This window comes from Lepus europaeus, chromosome 10 (genome assembly GCF_033115175.1).
Source record: "Lepus europaeus isolate LE1 chromosome 10, mLepTim1.pri, whole genome shotgun sequence".
Lineage (NCBI taxonomy): Eukaryota > Metazoa > Chordata > Mammalia > Lagomorpha > Leporidae > Lepus > Lepus europaeus.
The window spans coordinates 26,113,493-26,133,845 of NC_084836.1; the positions used below are offsets into that span (position 1 = coordinate 26,113,493).

The 20,353-nt window shown below is 51.2% G+C and overlaps 1 protein-coding gene across 1 annotated transcript in view; it reads left to right on the forward strand.

The window, feature by feature from the left end:
* The first annotated feature begins 8,439 nt into the window (after positions 1–8,439).
* Positions 8,440–20,353, forward strand: part of TMCC3 (transmembrane and coiled-coil domain family 3) — a 76,108-nt gene continuing 64,194 nt past the window's right edge. The window contains exon 1 of the mRNA XM_062203117.1: positions 8,440–8,539. Coding sequence (XP_062059101.1) covers positions 8,462–8,539 — 78 coding nt within the window. The 5' untranslated portion in view covers positions 8,440–8,461. The remainder of the gene's footprint in view (positions 8,540–20,353) is intronic.

Genomic DNA, 20,353 nt, shown 5'->3' on the forward strand with positions numbered 1-20,353 from the left:
ATGCATTCACTTCAAGCCAACTGAATACTTTGTTAAAAGATTTATTTATTGGTATTAGTAAAATGGTGTGGTCTGATCTGTGGCGTCATCTTTGCCCCGGACGCCATCTTGGGCCCTGGCCCCTGGCACCACCTTGCATAGTAGGCTGCAGTCCTAAGCCCCATAGCCCAACCACTGGTGTCAGCTCCACCCCCACCCTAATGGGATTTGCTGCTCCTTCCCTGCCCACCCCCCAGCAAAGGTTTAACAGGACCTGTTCTGGAACATGTGCGCTCTCTCTCTTTTTTTTATATATATATTTATTATTATTATTTTGACAGGCAGAGTTAGACAGTGAGAGAGAGAGAGAGAGAAAGGTCTTCCTTTTCCATTGGTTCACCCCCCAAGTGGCCGCTACGGCGCGCTGTGCAGATCCAAAGCCAAGAGCCAGGTGCTTCCTCCTGGTCTCCCATGTGGGTGCAGGGCCCAAGGACCTGGGCCATCCTCTACTGTACTCCCAGGCCACAGCAGAGAGCTGGACTGGAAGAGGAGCAACTGGGATAGAATCCAGCACCCCAACTGGGACTAGAACCCCGGGTGCCGGCACCACAGGCAGAGTATTAGCCTAGTGAGCCATGGCGCCAGCCTCTCTCTCTCTTGATCTCTCTCTTATCCTCTCTTTCTTTCTCGCTCTCTGCTCCGCCACCCCGGTTTCCCTCACCTGACAACAAACCTTTCCTCTGACTATGGTGTTTGGTGTGTTCTGTGATGGGCTTACAATTTGAAAGGCAGAGTGACACAGAGGAAAGACAGAGAGAGGCAGAGATCTTTCCCCTGCTGGTTCACTCCCCAAATGCGTGCAATAGTCAGAGCTGGACCAGGCGGGAGCCAGGAGACAGGAATTTCATCTGGTGTCCCACATGGATGGCGGGATCCCAAGGACTTGGGCCATCATCTGCTGCCTTCCAGGTGTGTTAGCAGTAAGCTGGATCAGAAGTGGCAGATTTCTTGGGACTCTGATGTGGGATAAAAGTGTCCCAAGTGTGGCTTGACAGTTTATGCCACAATGTCAGCCCCTGAATAAATTCTAAAACCCTGAGTAATTCTTTTTCCCTCTGTCCTTAAATGCTTAGTTGGGGAAAGCTGATTGTACTTTAGTCTTGTTCATGTCACCTCCAGAGGGAACAGTTCCCTGTGCTGTTTCATCAAAATGTAATATGAAAAGAAATGCATCTTCCTGGCCAGCGCCGTGGCTCAACAGGCTAATCCTCGGCCTTGTGGTGCCGGCACACCGGGTTCTAGTCCCGGTCGGGGCGCCGGATTCTGTCCCGGTTGCCCCTCTTCCAGGCCAGCTCTCTGCTGTGGCCTGGGAGTGCAGTGGAGGATGGCCCAAGTGCTTGGGCCCTGCACCCCATGGGAGACCAGGAGAAAGCACCTGGCTCCTGGCTTCGGATCAGCGCAGTGCGCCAGCCGCAGCGCGCTGGCCATTGGAGGGTGAACCAACAGCAAAGGAAGACCTTTCTCTCTGTCTCTCTCTCTCTCACTGTCCACTCTGCCTGTCAAAAAAAAAAAAAAAAAAGAAAAGAAAAGAAAAGAAATGCATCTTCCTTCACGGTATAAGGGGCTTGCATTTTCATCTTCAACATCAGGTTTTCCTTTGTGTCCTGCCTTCTCCTGGCTGCGATGGCATAGGAACACTCATACACCCAAGAAGGTGAGGTTCCCGGAAGATCACTTCTTTCCTTTTTCCTATTACTGTGCCAAGGACAGGATTATCTTGGTATCTATGGCAATTTGGAGTGGGATGGGGAAGGAATGACTGGATAAGATGCTTGTTTAGGATGTCTCACTCATTTTTGTATACCTAGCACCAAAAGCAGAGCCAGTCACACCAAAGGTGCTCAATAAATCATTGGAAAATTCACACCTTCAATAACTATAGTGTCCATGTCTGAGAATCGGTGACATCATCCAGCAACTTTTTTTTTTTTTGACAGGCAGAGTGGACAGTAAGAGAGAGAGACAGAGAGAAAGGTCTTCCTTTGCCGTTGGCTCACCCTCCCATGGCTGCTGCGGCGGGCTCATTGCACTGATCCGAAGCCAGGAGCCAGGTGCTTCTCCTGGTCTCCCATGCGGGTGCAGGGCCCAAGCACTTGGGCCATCCTCCACTGCACTCCCGGGCCATGGCAGAGAGCTGGCCTGAAAGAGGGGCAACCGGGACAGAATCTGGTGCCCTGACTGGGACTAGAACCCGGTGTGCCGGCGCCGCAGGTAGAGGATTAGCCTATTGAGCCACGGTGCTGGCCCAGCAACTTTTTATCCTTATATATTATTCATTCTGACCCCTTGAGGAAAACACTATCTTTTCCTTTTCTCTAGTGATTTTTTTCAAACCCCAGTGCATAGAAAATAAGTAGACATTTAGTAAATATTGAAGTCATTCATTCAGCAAGTATTTCTTAATATTCTGTTAAGATCTGCCGGGAATATTCACCCTTACCTGGAAGCTGGAGTCCTTTTCCCCAAGTAACCCAGAGGTGTTAGGAGGGGAGCATAGCAATTATGGCAGGGAATCTCTGAGTAGCAGATAAGTCATTGCAAGTTTTTATTTAAAACAAGATTTATTTTATTTATTTTGAAAGGCAGAGTTAGAGAAAGAGGAACAGAGCCAGGTCTTCCATCCGCTGGTTCACTTCCCAGATGGCCACAACATCCGGAGCTGCACCGATCTGAAGCCAGGAGCTAGGAGCTTCTTCTGGGTCTCTCATGCGGGTGCAGGGGCCCAAGGACTTGGGCCATCCTCCACTGCTTTCCCAGACCATAGCGGAGAGCTGGATCAGAAGTGGAGATGCTGGGACATGACATACCAGCACCTATATGGGATGCAGGTGGCAGCTTAACTCATTATACCACAGTGCTGCTCCCTAAAAAGAGATCTTTTATCTGCTGGTTCACTCCCCAAATGATGCCAACAGCCAGGTGTGATCCAAGCCGAAGCCTGTAAGTAGCCTGGAACTCCATCTGGATCTCCTCACGTGGGTGACAGGAGCCCAGGTACCTGGGCCATTGTCCAGTGCTGTCATAGGTACATTAGCAGGGAGCTGGATTGGGAGCAGAGCAGCCGGGACTTGAACTGGTGCTCACATGGCATGCCAGCTTCACAGGCAGTGACTTCGGCTGCTGTTCCACGACGCAGACCCCAGACCCCTTATGACTTGTTTTGACCTATGGCGGGGATACTTGGCGTGGCAGCTTTTTTTTTTTTAATTATTTATTTACTTGAAAGAGTTACACAGAGAAAAAAGGAGAGGCAGAGAGAAAGAGGGAGAGGGAGAGGGAGAGGGAGAGAGAGAGAGAGGTCTTCCATCCTCTGGTTCACTCCCCAGCTGGCCGCAACGGCTGGAGCTGTGCCAATCTGAAGCCAGAAGCTTCTTCTGGGTCTCTCACATGTGTGCAGGGGCCCAAGGACTTGGGCCATCTTCTGCTGCTTTCCTACAACATAACAGAGAACCGAATCGGAAGTGGAACAGCTGGGACTCGAACCGGTGACCATATGGGATGTCAGCACTGCAGGTGGTGGCTTTACCTGCCATGCCACAGAGTCAGCCCCGGCAGCTTTTGTTTTTGGTCTCTTAGAATCTAGCTGCCATGTAAAGAAATCCAGTGACCCTATGGAGAACAGGGACCCTTGGAAGAATAAGAAACTATAAAATACAAAACTAAATTATTAAAAAAATGTAGATATATAGAAATAGAAAGGCCTGGCATTGTGGGTCTGCATCCCACACAGGAGTGCACATTCCAGTCCCAGTTACCCAGCTTCAAATCCAGCTGCCTGCTAGTGTACCCAGGGAAGACAGCAGGTGATGGCTCAAATACTCGGACCCCTGCCACCCCCCTGGGAGTGTAGGTGGAATTCCTGGCTCCTAGATTCAGCCTGGCCTTGCCCTGACTGTCATAGGTATTTGGTGCATGAACCTTTAGATGGAAGCTTTGTGTGTGTGTGTTCCTCTCTTTCTTACTCTGCCTTTCGAAGAAATAATCTGAAAGAAAGAGGCAGAAGCCTGCCCCTGCCATTGCAGCCTCCCTCAGTGGTGTCCAAATGGAGCCATGTCGGATGCTCCAGCTGCAGCTCCAGCAATGGCACGCGGAGCCGAGAGAAGCCGCCGCCTTTGGAGACCTGCCCACATGGCAGAATCATGATTCGCGAGTGGTGGTTATTGTTGTAAGCCAACACATGATAGGGCAGTTTATGCAGCCTGTCATCATTGCAATCTTTAAATGAGTACAGCTGGAATGACCTGCTCGCCTTCTTTGATGCTCAGCAAGTGTGCCTTGTGCACCTTTCATTTCTTAGTTCACATCCCAGGCGTGAAGCTCTGTGTTCCTTGTTGTCTGACTGCACTTGTTACTTTAACAGTGTTGTGTTTTCCCTTGTTTGGGTAGGGAGAGGCTGTGGGAGGTATCATCAGAGACACAGACTTGTTACTGGCAGGAGACATTCTCTGCCCTCTCCCTGTCTTTTTTCCCAGGGCAGGCACAAGCCCAGGCATCAGCAAAGGGTGGTCTGTTTTCCCCCTTGGGTTCTACTTACCAAAAGGAGAGCCAGATGGCGATCAGCACTGCTTGTTTTCTTTCTTTTCTGGGGCGCTTGCTCTTCTGCTATTTAATTTGTGTATTCCAAAAAATTATTCTGTGCGGGTGCTCAGCAGAGCAGCTTTTGGGCAAGTAGCTTATGAAATAAATCGACACCACCTCCAAAAGAACATCCTCTGCTCACTGAAATGTGAGTGCCCGGTAAATCCTATTTCATCCCTCTCGCGGGGGACCAGCGGCACAGGATGGGGTGCCCAGGAATTTGAAAACAGATCAGAGTGGAAATCAGGCTCCTGCTGGCAGACTGCCCAGTGCGGGAGCTCCCTTAGGTGTGGCCTCTCTAAACTGATTCACACACACAGCTACCCACACACACTGGAGTACTACACTTCCTGGGGCCCTTAAGTTGCTGGAAAATACAGGGGGACTAGGGCATATGAGGGGGGCATTCCAGAGGAGGACTGCCACGGACGTTCATAGCAGATGTCTGTAGGAGAAGTTGCCACAGTGACTCCAGTTCATCAAGACGGGCCGTCTTGCACACTGATGGCAAGCTGTGTAGTTGCACTAGTGCTGTTCTGTGTGCTTCCTTCAGAAGGTGCCCCCGCCGATGACTGAATTCCAAGACTAAGAATGGTGTCGCGTTTGTCCCTTTAAAATTTTAAATTATTCTGAAACTGTATGTGTATGTCTGTGTGAATGGTTATGTAGTCAGTGTTCTGTCGTTTGATAACAAATTTATTATGTTTTATCCTTCTTTTCTATTGATTTGTTCTTCTTCCCGCCAAAAATAAGTATGAGGGGTCTACCAAAGTTCTTAGAAAAGATACATTATCTTGTAATTCCTTTGGGTGCGAACTTTCTGAGGCCCTCTCAAAAAACTCTGACATTTGTGTTTAGCATCCTGCTGCTTTTTTTTTTTTAAAGATTTATTTTATTTATTTGAAAGGCAAAGTTACAGAGAGAGTAAACACACACACACACACACACAGGGAAAGGTCTTCCATCTGCTGGTTCACTCCCCAAATGAACACAATGGCCAGAGCTGAGCCAATCTTAAGCCAGGAGCCAGGAGCTTCTTCCAGGTCTCCCATGTGGGTGTAGAGGCCCTAGGACTTGGGCCATCTTCTACTGCTTTCCCAGGCACATTAGCAGGGAGTTGGATCAGAAGTAAAGCAGCTGGGTCTCGAACTGGCACTCATGGGATAGGTGCCGGCATCACAGGAGGAGGCTTAACCTGCAATGCCACAATGCCAGCCCCAGGTTTATTTCTTTATATTTTTATACCTTATATGAAGAGGCTCTTACTGCATAGAATTTTCTGTGGCTTGCTTTTTTTGTTTCTCAGGCCTGTTGGTGAAATTCATCACTATTGATTTATTTTTAGCTGGAGTGCAGTCTGTGGCTTATCTTTTCATTTGATCATTTACTTTCATAAGCAAAAATTTAAAATGTCAGAATTTTATGGTTTATACTTTTTGTGAGCTGCTTTTTATGACTTGATATAATATTCTCCCATTTCCTTCAGACGGTCTAGTGTTTTTTCTTCTTTAGGTTTTTATTTGATACTGATTTTTTTTTTTTAAAGACTTATCTGAAAGGCAAAGAGGAGGATAAAGAGAATGAGCTCTTCCATCTACTGGTTTACTCCCCCAAATGGCTGCAAGCAGCCAGGGTTCAGACAGGCTGAAGCCAGAAGCCTAGAACTCCATCTGGGTCTCCCATGTGGGTGGCAGGGACTGGAATACTTGGACCATCTAATGCTGCTTTCCCAGGCACATTAGCAGGGAGCTGGATCAGAAGTGGAGCAGCTGGGACTTGAACCAGTACTTATATGAGATGCCAATGCTGCAAATGGAGGCTTAACCCACTGTGCCACAACACCCAACCCCTGTTTTACTCTTTGAATAGTTGATATATGCCCACAAGGCAAACATTCAAATTTACACAGCATGCACAGTGAGAAATAGATCTCTTCTTCATCTCTGCCTTCTGCCTAAGTAGTTCTCCTCTCTTAGCATCAATTTCTTGTCTGTTTCCCTGGCTTCTTGTTGATCTCCCCCCAGAAAAGCTGTGTATGTTTATGCACCTGCTAATATTCTGGTTTTACACAAGTGGTGGAATGCCACAGGTGTTATTCTGCACACTTTTTTTTTTTTCACTTAACTCTATGAGGATTCTTAAAAAGGTCATGGGAAATGGGATATAAAGATGTTTATTTTGGTGCCAAGGAATTTTGAAATCCATGCCTCTGAGGTTCATGAGTAATGCATATTATGAAAAAGCCATGCATGGATTTCAAATACGAGAAATATTCTCATAGCTGTATGTGGAGGATGACCTCATTCTATCACAAAGACCCAATGTGCTGTTGGATGGGTGTGCCAAGTCTCATTCTAAGGGCATTTAGGTTGTTCCCAGTATTTGCAATGGCCTTCTAACTAGTTAGTGTCCCTCGCCCATCTTTATTTGAGAGGCAGGCAGGCAGACAGACAGAGCTCCCATTCACTGGTTAACTCCCCAAATACCGGCACTATCTGGGGCTGACCCAGGCTGGAGTCAGGATCCAAGAATTCAACCCAGGTGTCCTCCATGGGTGGCAGGAACCCAGTCACTTTGGCCATCACCTGCTGCCTCCCAGCGTCTGCACTGACACAAAGCTGGAGTCACAGTCAGATTGTATCACACCCAGGCGCTGTGCCGCTGGGTCAGGTGCCCGCCCCTTACTCATCTTTAATCACTGCTTCACCCTGCTCTCAAGTGCGCCTTCTAGAATTTCCATTCCGATGCTGTCATTCCCTGTTCAGAAACCGGGAGTAGCTCTCCAGTACCCTCAGAATAAAGCTGAACTTAACCCTGAAAGCAAAGGCGTGGTCTCCACTGCCTTTTTCCAGTGTCCTTTCTGACCACACCTCCTAAATGGGTGACCGGAGGCTTTCCAAATGTACCTGACTTTATGTCCAGACTTCTTGTCTGCCTGACCTCCCTCCCCCAACACCCACATCCACTTTGAAGGGTGGAGAGCCAATCCCTGCCTCTCGGCCGGTCAACAGTACATTTTGCATCCTCTCTCTGAATACCTGTGTTTTAAACCTCTCAACACATTCTTTCCCTCGTGCACCCTGGTTAACCAGACAAGAGTTCGGAATTCTGGTTTCAGTGACTGATATTTAATCGTTCCCCCGATCAGTCCTTTCTCCTCGGACTCGCAGTTCATCGTGGCAAAGACTGTTTCACTGGGCATGAGACGGCTAAAGCGAAAAGCCACGTCCTGACTTTCAAAAGTAGCTTACAGTCTAATGGTGCATCCCACGTGGAAAATTAACACAACACGATATGTCTTAGTGCAAGTGGCAGTGGAATCATAGGGGAGAAACATCCCCCTCCTCTTTTTAAATCTCTGGGTCTGTGGCCTGATAAATGCCTGTTGAATGAAGATTCCCTCAGAGGAAGCATTTAAAGCCAGCGCTAACATCTTGCCTAAAAGCCATCTTGTATTAGGAACACACGAAGTCAGCAGATAGTAGAGATGGCGCCCATTTTTTTTTTTTTTTTTTTTTAAGCTGAAAGAGGGCAGCGTTGGTTGGCGGGCGCGAGGAGCGAGCCCGAGCGATGGCACCTGGGGAAGCAGCCAGCACCTGGGCACGGGGTCCGGCGCGGGGCGGGGCGGGGGCGGGGCGCGGGGCGGGGACTCGGGCTCGGCCCCGCCTCCCGGCCCCCGGCGGCGGCGGCGGCGGCGCAGGGCGGCCGCGCGGGTGTCGGCGGCAGCTGCAGCCGCCCGCGCCGCCCCCTCGGCCGCGGCTCCCCCGCGCCAGCCCGAGCACGGCCCGCAGCTCGCGGCGGTGCGGCCGCGCCACACGGCAAAGTTGCCGGCCCGAGCGCCGAGATGCCGGGCAGCGACACGGCGCTCACCGTGGACCGGACCTACTCGGACCCCGGCCGGCACCACCGCTGCAAGAGCCGGGTGAGAGTCGCGCGGGGGGCGGCGGCGGCGGCGGCGGGGCCGCGGAACGCGCGGGGGGCCGGGGCGCGGGCTTGGCGTTCCCCAACTCTTGCGCCGCCTGCCCGGCCGCCGTGCTGCGGTCGCGGCGGGCTTCCCCGACTCGGACCGGGGAGGGGGCGTCGGAGAGGGGCCTGCGCCGCCGGGGTCCCGGGCAGAGCCGAGGCCGGACCGCCGCGCCCCTGCCCTCCGCCGCCCCTCGGTCCCGGCGCGCTGCGGGCAGCGCGGGCTCTCGCAGACGGCCCGCGCTCCGCCTTCGTCCCCGCCAGGGAGCGCCCGCCGCGCGGCGCTGGACGCCGGGGCATCCCGAGCGCTCGCGAGCGCGTCCGCGGGGTCCCGGCCTCCCCGCACCGCCACCCCCGTGCTGGTCAGCGGGGGCCACCGCCGGGTCCCCCAGCCCCCGGGGTGGCCCGAGGCGCGCGGCCAGAGCGCGGGAGGCGGCGGCCGGGCCCCTGTGGAAGTCGGAGTCGTCTTCGCGCTGCCTCCCGGAGTTTGAGCCGTGCGGAGCAGGCGCCCTCGCCATTGTTTGCAGCGTAATTTGCTGTTGCTGATTTTGGCTGTGGGCGAAAATAGCTGCCTCCGAGCGAGCTGCGGAGACGAAGCCGCGGAGAGAGCGCTTCGGCGGCGTAGACACGGAGGCCGCAGCCGGCAGCGCCGGTCTCCCGGGAAACCTCTGCCCTCCCGGGGCTGTCGGCCGTCGAGGCTGGAGCCGCCGGCCCGCCCTTGGCGAAGGCAGCGCCGCGAAGGCGCTCCGGCGGGACGGACCTGGAATGGTTCTTGGCTGGTCCCGAGGCTGGGCAGGTGCGTGGCAGCCTGCCTGTGTGAGGTGCACGCGTGCGCGGGGCCGGGCTCCCGTCCCCGCCTGCCACCTGCGGGACCGCGGCGGCCGCAGTGGCTCCTAGGACCGTGCGGGGTTTGGTTGTCCGTCCTAATTGGAAGTCAAAATGCGTTGGCCCACAAAGGAAATCGTGAGCCCGTGGGGTGTTTCCCGGTTGCCTCCCCCTCCCCCCCTTTTTTCCTTCAGCGTCTGTTCATTTAACAGAGTGATTTAAGTTTTTACAGGTTAAATATATTTAGCGCACTGTCTCCTGCACCCAGTCTGCTCTGCTCTCCCACTCGTTCCCATTCTCTTATTTTTGCACTTTGTTTAAAAGTTTAGGGGGCTGGGTGTTGTGGTGCAGTGGGATAAGCAGCCGCTTAGGATGCCCGTTTGAGCACTGCTTCCAGCTTCCTGCTGGTGCATCCTGGGAGACAGCAGGTGATGGCCCAAATGCCTGGTTCCCTGTCACCCACGTGGGAGACCTTGATGGAGTTCTGCCTTCCTGGCTTAGGCCTGGCCAGCCCTTGTGTCCTGAAATGCCCCAGCAGGTGAAGATCTGTCTCCTCTTCATCACTCTGCCTTGCAAGCAGATGAAAAATTAACTTAAGTTTCATAACAACTTGGTATGAAGAGAGCCAGAAACTCCATTTGGGAAGAAACCGTGAAAGATGTTTAGTTACACTTGACAGGTGACCGCCAGCTAACAGAGTGAACTGAGGAAAAAGGTCTTGTCTAATGCATCTGTAATTGGGGGATGCTATAAAGTTAATGTTGCTGTTGACAGGAGCAGTTTCAGGCCATAAAACTTGGAAGCCCAGTGTCCTTTGTCACGGGTGTGATGATCTTTGTACTAACCATGAGGTTAATAATCTTCGAGAGACGGGTGGCCTGTTAGCTCATTTAAGTGACATGGCAGAACACAACACTGCTTCCGAAATGCACTCTCCATAATCTGAAACGCTGCGTCTCAGCTGCTTGGCTAGAGGGTGATAAAGCGGACAGGTAGCCCAACTGCAGACTGGGCTTGCACCTGCTTTGCTCCATTGCCCATCGCCCTCTTCTGGGGGAAAGGGCCCTGAGTGAAGGGGCGTGTTTTCTTTACAAGTCAGCTGAGGATAATCCACCTGCTAAACTGCTTTGTTTTGTGGAGATGCTTGATTTTTCATTTCTGTTGGAGAGGCAGAGAGAGCGAGCTTCTATTTGCTGGTTCACTCCCTAAATGTCTGCAACAGCTGTGGCTGATCCTGGTTGAAGTCAGAAGCCTGGAATTCCATCCAGCTCTCCCATGTGGGTGGCGGGGACCCAGTTACTTGGAGCCATCACCTGCTACCTCCCAGAGTGTTCTTGAGCAGGGCCTGGGCTCAAACCTAGGCACTCTCGTATGGGACATGAGTATCCTGAGTACCATCTTAACTACTAGGCTAAATATCAAGCAATGGCCCGAGGCACTTGATTTTTTAAAACAGACTGTTTATTAGGACTGAGTTAGACATATGTACTGATTACCCTAAATCAGTGTATTGGTCAAGTGAGAGCTAATGAGGACTAGAAGAAATCAGACAGTGAGAAATAGGGGAGAGTTAGCGATATTTAAACAAATTGTTTGAGTTACAGAGACAGAATTCCCATCCAGAGGTTCATTCCCCTGGCAGGGATGGGCTGAAGCTGAGAGCCCACATCTCTATCACAGTCTCCCCATGGGTGGCGTGCACCTGGTTGTATGTAGGTCCTCCCAGGGGGAGGAAGCTGGAGTTAGGACCCGGAGTCTGGAATGTAACCCATGCACTCCAACGAGAGATGAAGATGTCTTGGCCACTGCCGCCAACCAGGGAGATTTTATGGACTCCTACGAGCTTTGCTCAGGAGCAGATGGTGTAAGCTTGAGTCTGCCCTCCAGGCTTCTGTAGTAAAGGGAAGAAAGCAGCCGTTCCCCATGCAGAAAGTGTGCATCCCGTTAGGTGATCCTGGCTCTTGTTTTGTGGGACTCAGGTGCAACAATAGAGACTATTTCCTTAGACCTTGGGAGTATATGATGCAATAGGAAAATACCAAGTTATCCTAGGGTTTCATGTTTTAAATAAGATTGATTTAAGAGACCTTCTATCTATTGGTTCACCCCCCAAAATGGCTGCAATGGTTGGAGCTGGGCCAGGCCAAAGCCTGGAGCCAAGAACTCCATCTGGGCTTCCTTTGTGGGTGCAGGGCCCCAAGTACCTGGACTGTCTTCAGCTGCCTTCCCAGGCACCATTAGCGGGGAGCTGAATGAGAAGCAGAGCAGCCAGGACTCAAACCAGCACTCAGATAGGGGATGCTGATGTCGCAGGCAGTGACTTAAGCCACTGAAAGCCAGTGCCTGTCCCTGGTCAGGATTTGCAAAGAACTGTTAGGTGAACACATTGGGTAAATTAACTCCCCTAAAACCGCTAATGAGCGGTGCATGGAAGAGTTGATTAAACTATCAGGGATTCTCAGTTCCCTCCCAGGATGGGGCTGAGACTGTGATACCAAATTCCTGGTAACTGAATGGTCAGTTTTTAAATTCAAAATTGATACCCTGTCGAGATAACAGGGGAAACGCATCTCTCTCACGCTGGGTTTGTTCAGGCCTTTGCGGCTGGAATAATAACACGCCAGTGTACTGTTTTAACAGCGCCAACGTCTGTTTTTACAGCCAGGTGGACTAACCTAGTGAAGATGTAACTAGTGAGATTTGAGGCTGTCTCCAAGCTGACAAGTCAGGATCATTCACAGTTGTAAGCGTCATCTTTGTAAAACTCAGAAAAGGTAGTTGTTAACTTGGTGCACATAATCTCGCTCTCTCTTGAAAGAAAGAACATTCATAAGTAGAATCCTTTTTCTTCCCCGCACCCTAGATAGTGCAACCCTTTCGACTTTGTGAGGATACAGGCAGTCTCCTTTCTATACAGTGGCTGATTTTTGTTAACCAATTCTGTGTGAATCAATTTTTTCTTAGTTCTTCTGTTAAATGTTCTGAAATGCCCCCGTCAGCCACCTGCTATGGCAGTGGGCAGTCGGGGCTGCAGGTCAGGCAGGCAGTGGGCAGGGCCCCAGGCCACCGAGCCTCCAGGTTTGTGGGAGCGATCGTGAGTCTCACGTGGGAGAGCGTGCGCTCCAGTGTTCTCCGTCCTCGTCCACACGGAAGGTGCATCTTTTCCCTGTTGTTCTTTGGTGCCACCACTAATCAGAACTGCTGCGTGGAGTGCCTCCCTGCCACCTCTGTCAGCAACGTCCCTGGGGCTTTGACTTCTCTATGGAATTGGTTCCTTCCTCCCATGTCCCCTGGTCGTCTCCCACCCTAGACACTTTAGACACGCACTAGCTTCTATTCCACCCCACATGCACGGACCAGATTATTTTTCCATACGGGCCCGCCCTGACCAAAGGCAGGTGCCCAGAAGGAGGGTGTCGCCCTAGTGCTGCTTGCTGCTGGTGTGGCCTTGGACCCGGTAATCATTCTAATCCTTTGTTTCCTTTTCTATACAATAGAGACATTGCAAAGAATAAATTCAGTAGTGTCTGTAACACGTCTAACTCAATGCCAGGTACGCAGAAGGAAGGCAGTAGATGGTAACCTTTTGTTCTTGACAAGGTTTCGTAAGCTTGCAAATGGGAAGACGGCTAATTTTGTGAAGTGTTGGCTTCTCCAGCATTTTGTGCTTCCTCCTGTGTTGCCCATCACATTGATTGCTTCCATGCTTTCTGTCGGCAGGTGTTTGTAGGCAGACACTGGCACTCGGAGAGCAAGAGGCTTCATTTGTTCAGATTGTTATTGAGTATTTTCTATGGGGCAGCTGCTATTCCAGGTAGCGATGGTCTCTGGAAGCTTAGTACCCAGTGGCGTATCTTTTTTTTTTTTTTTTTTTTTTTGACAGGCAGAGTGGACAGTGAGCGAGAGAGAAAGGTCTTCCTTTTCCATTGGTTCACCCCTCAATGGCTGCTGCGGCCAGTGCGCTGTGGCCGGCACACTACGCTGATCCGAAGCTAGGAGTCAGGTGCTTCTCCTGGTCTCCCATACGGGTGCAGGGCCCAAGCACTTGGGCCATCCTCTGCTGCCCTCCTGGGCCACAGCAGAGAGCTGGACTGGAAGAGGAGCAACCGGGACAGAATCCGGTGCCCCGACCGGGGCTAGAACCCGCTGTGCTGGCACCGCAGGCGGAGGATTAGCCTAGTGAGCTGCAGCGCCAGCCAGTGGCATATCTTAATTGTATTGGGGGCTCCCAGGTGCCGTCCTTGTCTTTCACAGGAGGCAATGGTGGTAAGTACTCAAGTCTCCAACATCTGAAATAGAACCTGGGGTCGAGCATGACTGCCACCTGTAGTACATCTGTAAGTGTCAAAGGGTTTGTAGGCCGGCGCCGTGGCTCAATAGGCTAATCCTCCACCTTGTGGCGCCGGCACACCGGGTTCTAGTCCCGGTCGGGGTGCCAGATGCTGTCCCGGTTGCCCCTCTTCCAGGCCAGCTCTCTGCTGTGGCCCAGGAAGGCAGTGGAGGATGGCCCAAGTCCTTGGGCCCTGCACCCCATGGGAGACCAGGAGAAGCACCTGGCTCCTGCCTTTGGATCAGCGCGGTGTGCTGGCTGCAGCGGCCATTGGAGGGTGAACCAACGGCAAAGGAAGACCTTTCTCTCTGTCTCTCTCTCTCTCACTGTCCACTCTGCCTGTCAAAAAAAAAATAATAAATAAATAAAACAAAGGCTTTGTAAATAAGATGCATGGTTGCGTGGTGAGGAATGCCCAGGGCCACCGAGAAGCAGAGGATGCCGTGGCCCTTCTCACAGCTCAGTCCCAAGCTGATTGCATGCTCACTCCCGGGTAGAACACAGGGTGAGCGCAGACAGACTTCTACTGCAAGTGACGCTGACCCCACGACCTAGTCACCTGGGTCGTCTGTGAGTACTGTTGACAGTGATTGGTTTCAGCCTGGAGAGTTCATGAAGGAGACTGTAAAAGATGGTGAGTGTCTTCCACTGAAGCCGGTGTGTGTCCTGTAAGCCATGCCTTGCTGTGTGCCTGCCAGAGAAGGGGTTGCCCGCTGCCACCAGCACACCCGCCTGTGGCCCCGACATAGAGCGCCGAGACAGCTGCAGCCACACTGGGGCCTGGGAGGCGTTCTGTTAAGACACTGTGCCTGAATTTCCAGGGCTGGTGCTGGCCACAGAAAGCAGCCCCGTCTTCCATGGAAATGGCTCACACCTTGACCTAAGGAGAGTCTGCAGCGTCCAACCCTGCGGCTGCTTAATTGTTTCTGTGTTTTCAGTGGAGAGGGGTAGAGAGAGGAGAGGAAGAGAACCATGAATCACGGAGCTGTGATTCAGAATGAGAATTTCACACGCCTTGGAGAAGGAACATGAGGATGTATGGTTTGTGCCTGATCCAGCTGCTTCTGTCCACTGGGAAAGATGCCGCCTGAAGGGAAACAGAGTATAGCTGTTGGTTATTCCTCTGCAAAAAAGCACAAGAGGGGCCGGTGCTGTGGTGTACTAGGTGAAGCCTCCACCTGCGGTGCCAGCATCCAATGTGGGCGCTGGTTTAAGTCCCAGCTGCTCCACTTCCCATCCACCTCCCTGCTAATGGCCTGGGAAAGCAGTGGAAGATGGCCGAAGTCCACTGGGTTCCTGCCACCCGTGTTTGAGACCTGGAAGATGCCTCTCTGTCCATCTCTGTCTGTAACTCTGCCTCTCAAATAAATAAGTAAATCTTGAAAAAAAGGTATAAGAACATAAGTGGGAAGAATGCAGTAGTAGGCTGATAGTTCCTCGTGTACTGACTGCTTCCTACAGCAGGAGACGTTAACACTTCAGATACGCTATCTCCTTGATCCTGGCAATGCCCTCTATATGCTTTCACAGCACAATGGGAAAGCCAAGGTCCACACTGATTAATCGTTGTCCAAGGTCTTGTGGTGATTAGGAAATGCTGTTAGAGCTAGGATTTGAACCCAGCCTGATGCGTAGCCTATTCCCTCTCTGCATCTGTGATGAGCACCGGCGGGTCGCCCAGTCGTCACAGACCAGGCGGGTGCTCCGTGCTGCAGGTGCATGGCCTCTGCAGGGAGACTTCACAAATGGTACGCTCTGCATTCTCGCAGAACACGCTTTGCCAGTCTCTTGCGTGTAGTCATATGTCCCAGCAAACATTTGTGAATGAATCATACAGAATGGTGGATTCTCAACTATTTTTTTAAAATTATTTTTATTTAAAAATCTTTATTGATTTGAAAGGCAGAGTAAGAGGGAGAGACAAAGAGAAAGATCTTTCATCCTTCACTCCCCAGATGGCCGTTGACACCAGGTCTGGACCGGGCTGAAGCCAGGAGGCAGGAACTCCCTCATGGTCTCCCACATGGGTGAAAGGGGCTGTCATCTTCTGCCTTCCAGGTGCATCAGCAGGGAGCTGGATTGAAAATGGAGCAGCCAGGACTTGAACCAGCGCTCTGTCAGGATGCTGGTGCTGCAAGTGGCCGCATGACCTGCTGCGTCACAACGCCCTCCCCACCTTCCCACCCCCGTTGACGCATTTTTTATAACGCTTTGGCTGTGGGAATTTTGCTGGTAGTTTAGGGAAGTCTTAAAGGCCGTTCAGTAAGCTCATGACTGAAAGTCCTTGAAGAACCTGAAACTTATAGCCTGCAACTCGGTTTCTGGAGAGTGAGCTGTGAAAGAGCTCGGTTCTTCCCTGTGGCTGTGAGTTCAGAACGAGCCTGCAGACTCCGGTCTGCTCGGTAGATCCACGACTGGCCCACGTGTCCACACCTTCTGTTCTCCTGGGGCATGTAATTGGTCTCCGGGTGTTCTTCCTGTGAAGTCCCTCCACAAGGGGCAGTGCTCCGAGGGGCTCCCCTGAGGGGCACGGGGCCAAGAGGGCCAGTTCTGAGTCACCTGTGTCTGATGGGTATCCGTAGGGTGCCTGTGGCGAGTTACTGGAATTGCCTTTTTGCAAAGGACGGATTTTAGAATTGAAGGATGTAGCACATATAGAAAGCGCTCTTCTGTGCCAGCACCTGCCAGGTGCGCCATTGATATTCAGATGGGAGAGAAGCCACGGCAAAACAGCTGGCGGCATAGCCAGCCACAGACTGTGGACTGGAACTGCAGTCAAGTGGAGACCATGGGTATGATTTCCAGCACTCTGCCTTTGCTCCAGAGACCACGCCTTCTTGAGAACTGCTTCCTGATAGGCGTCCCATTTAGGCCTGGTCCCCTCAGGAAGCCAAACCCACACCCTAAATGACTGGTCCTCAGCTTGCAGCGGCCTCAGGTCTCCAGGGCTGGGAGGAGGCTGTGCTGAGGATGGTTTGGAACGACTTAGAGAACAGTAGCTCCCGGGCCATACCCAGACTCCCTGTGGGGCCATGGCTTGCTGGATTGAAGGCATGGGTGTCTGGTCCCTGGGAAGTTAGACCCAAAGGTGTTACCATGTTGACTGGGAGGGGATTGAGACATTCCAAAGCATTCCAGTTGCAGAAGAGGAAATGGGGGCTGAGTGTTGTGGCACAGCTGGGTATGCTACCCCTTGGGATGCCCACATCTCAGATTGGAGTGCCTGGGATTGAGTCCCACTCTGCTTCCAGTCCAGCTTCCTGCTATTGCGCAGGTGAAGGTTCAAGTCCTTGGGTCCCTGTCACCTACGTGGGAGACCGAGATAAAGCATCTGGTTTTGGCTGGTCTTGGCTATTGTAGTCATTTGGGGAGTGAAGCAGTATGGAAGACAGATCAATCTCTTTGTCTCTGCCTTTCAAATAAAGTAATAAAATGCCTATGACAATTTTGCAAAAAAATGAAAAAGAACATCAGTCAGACTATAACCTGTAAAATTATGTAATTAATATAGATTGATTGGGACTAACCCTTTTGCTATTATTTTCTACCCTAAAGAATTCCTTAAAGGATTATTGCTTTAAGTATTTATAAATACCAAGTTAATTATTAAGTTTTAATGGGCTAAACATCTCAAATTAGGTAGAATGAAAATTTAACATTACTTTCAGTAAGGAAATAATCGATGGAGGAATTTAAATGTTCTGAGTGGCAGGCATTTAGTACAGCCATTGAGATACCCGCATCCCACGGTGGGGTGCCTGGGCTCAAGTCCCAGCACTCCCGATTCCAGCTTCTTGTTAACGCACGCCCTGGGAGGCAGCAGGTGATGGCTCGAGTTCCTGCGTCTGTGCCACCACACGAGAGACCTGGGTTGTGTTCTAGGCTCTTAGCTTTCTCCTGGCTCTGCTCCAGCTGCTGTGGGCAGTTGGGGCATAAACCAGCACAGGTGAAAGCTCTGTCTTTCAAATAAAATAAAAGTTTTGAGTTTTCTGGGGGAAAAGTTGTATCCAAGTGATTGAGTGTTAGTGCGTTATCCTTCGGAATTCCAGACTAGGGGGAGAGCTGGAGTGAGGAGGGGTGCCCGTACATGTCTGGACCTATATGGCTACACTAGATACCGATACTTTGAAAAAGGGTTTTTTCCAAGGTCTGCTTCGGTGTCTTCATTTTTTTCAGGATAGTTTTGTGAAATGAGTCTGTCTTTGTTTTGACCTTTGGCTGGGGTAGGATGTGGGGTGAGAAGTGTGCAGAAGCCCAGGCTGTGGCCTGCATCATCCATACAACTAACCTAGACCTCATCGTGAGTCTGCCGTCGCCTCTGAAGCTCTCCGGGCCTGTGAGTCTCTCTGAGAGTGGCTTCCAGCACCAGGTGTTTTTAGTATGCACGTTGAGTATCCCTTACTGGAAGGGATACTGTGGGGAGCCAGGAGTGATTTGGATTTCAGGTTTTTTGTTTGTTCTTTTGATTTTTGGCTATTAGTGTATTCCCTTGGAGATAGGACCCAGTTCTAAGTGTGACATTTATATCTCGCGTACACGTAGCTGGAGTTACCCTTACACAGTGTGGTCAGTGTGCCCGTGTTTTGACAGCAACTTGAGGCCAGGTGTGGAATTTTCCACTTGTCATGTTGGTGCTCAAAAAAAATTTTGGAACCTTTCAGATTTTGGATTAGGGATGCCCAACCTGGATTTACTTTTTGTATCCAAGCTAAAAACCTCATTTAGTTCTTGGCCAAAGGAACAGTCACCTGCTCCAACAGTGGGGGAAGATAGGCCTAGAGGCGAGCGGCCTGCTGAGATGCAGTGTCTAGTGCCAGTCCCCACTCCTGCGTCCCCTGAGGGTGAGTCTCTGGCTTGTGCGTGACTTGAGGGCCCCAGAGTCAAGTGTGGGTGTTAGCGCATCATCCAGGACTTGTCCATGTCGGTGCTCCCTGGGAGTGTCGGACCTGCTTCATTCTCTGAGTCTCTCCCACTTTCCCACACAGCCCGGAGGCCTGGGATGTCCCCCGTCACTCCCACACCCACCACGCCTCTGGTTTACCTCTTGCATGTTGCTCAGCCACCTTTCCATTGGTTATTTCCTGCAGCATCTCTTAGCGTATCTCTGGTTTTGAGGATGAGGGCGAAGGGTTAAAGTAGGGACTCCGGAGTCCTACTTGGGTGTCAGCTCTTGCAGCCGCCTGAGCAGCTGTGCGCAGTGGAGTTAGCCAACCAGCACCAGAGAGCGTCTGTTCTGAGGTTGAGTCACTCCTGGTTTGCCACTGAGTTCCCCAAACTTCAGTCATTCCCGCACATCCTACACACAGCGTCCTTCACCTGTGCGATTATTGAATATTTCTAAGTTCACTCTTTGAAACTTAGACTTACTTTTAACGGATCAATGTTATGATTGTCGCTAAACATTGTCTGAGTTAGAGGCCTGCAGTGCCAGTTTGGGATTGGATTAGTTAGTGCTGGGGAATGAGAGAGCTGGTAGAGCCAGAGACTCCTGGACCACATCCACTGGATTGGACACGCTTACTTGCAATGAGTCTGTGTTAATGCTTTTGTCCTATTGGGAGCGATTTAGGAGACACAGTGTTCCTCATGTATCATTTCTCCTCATTTCTTTATGAGATGCTTATTTTTATGCCCGAGGCTTAAAAGATGCTTAGGCACATTTTTTTTTCCCCCTTCGTGGATTGTTTCCTTTTTTCTTTTGGCCAAACTCAGACCCAAACTTCAACAGAACTGAATGAAATTTTATGGATTGTTTTCTCTTCCTTGCTTCCCACCTACCTACTGACTTTCTTTTTGAAGATTGATTCATTTGAAAGGCAGAGACAGACATCTTCCATCTTCTGGTTCAATCCCCAGATGGCCACAACAGCTGGGGCTGGGCCTCCATCCAAGTCTTCCCACGTGGGTGCAGGGGCCCAGGAACTTGGGGGAGTCTTCCACAGCTTTCCCATGTGCACTTGCAGGGAGCTGGATTGGAAGTGGAGCAGCTGGGCCTCAAACTGGCCCTCATGTGGGATGCCGGTGCTGCAGGCGGCAGCTTACCCCACTACACCACAGCGCCTACCCCTTGGCTTTCTTAAATGATGTGTGATATTCAGCACTTTGCTATCAAATAAGCGTTGTGTTAGGTCATTCAGCCTGACTGTAGGCTACTGGATGTGATTGGAATGCATTTCAGGTAGACTTGGCTCAGCTGTGAGGTTCGGTAGGTGAGGGGTTTTAAATGCATTTTCATCTTAGGATATTTTCATGTTATGATGGATCTACCGGGAATTTGAAAATATCCTAAGTCAAAAATGCATTTGGGAACAGTGTTACTGTGCAGTGGGTTAAGCTACCACTTGCAAAGCTAGCTTCTCATATCAGGGCACTTGTTTGAGTCCTATGTGCTCCGCTTCTGATCCAGTTCCCTGTGAATGCTCCTGGGGAAGCAGTGGAAGATGGCCCAAGTTCTTGGGCCCTGCCATCTGTGTGGGGGACCCGGATGGCTTTGGCCTGGCCCAGCCCCAGCTGCTGTGGCTGTTTGGGGAGTGAATCAGTGATGAAAGATCTGTGTCTGTCTGTCTCTCTGTCTCTGACACTCTGCCTTTCAAATAAACGTCTTTTTTTTTTTTTTTT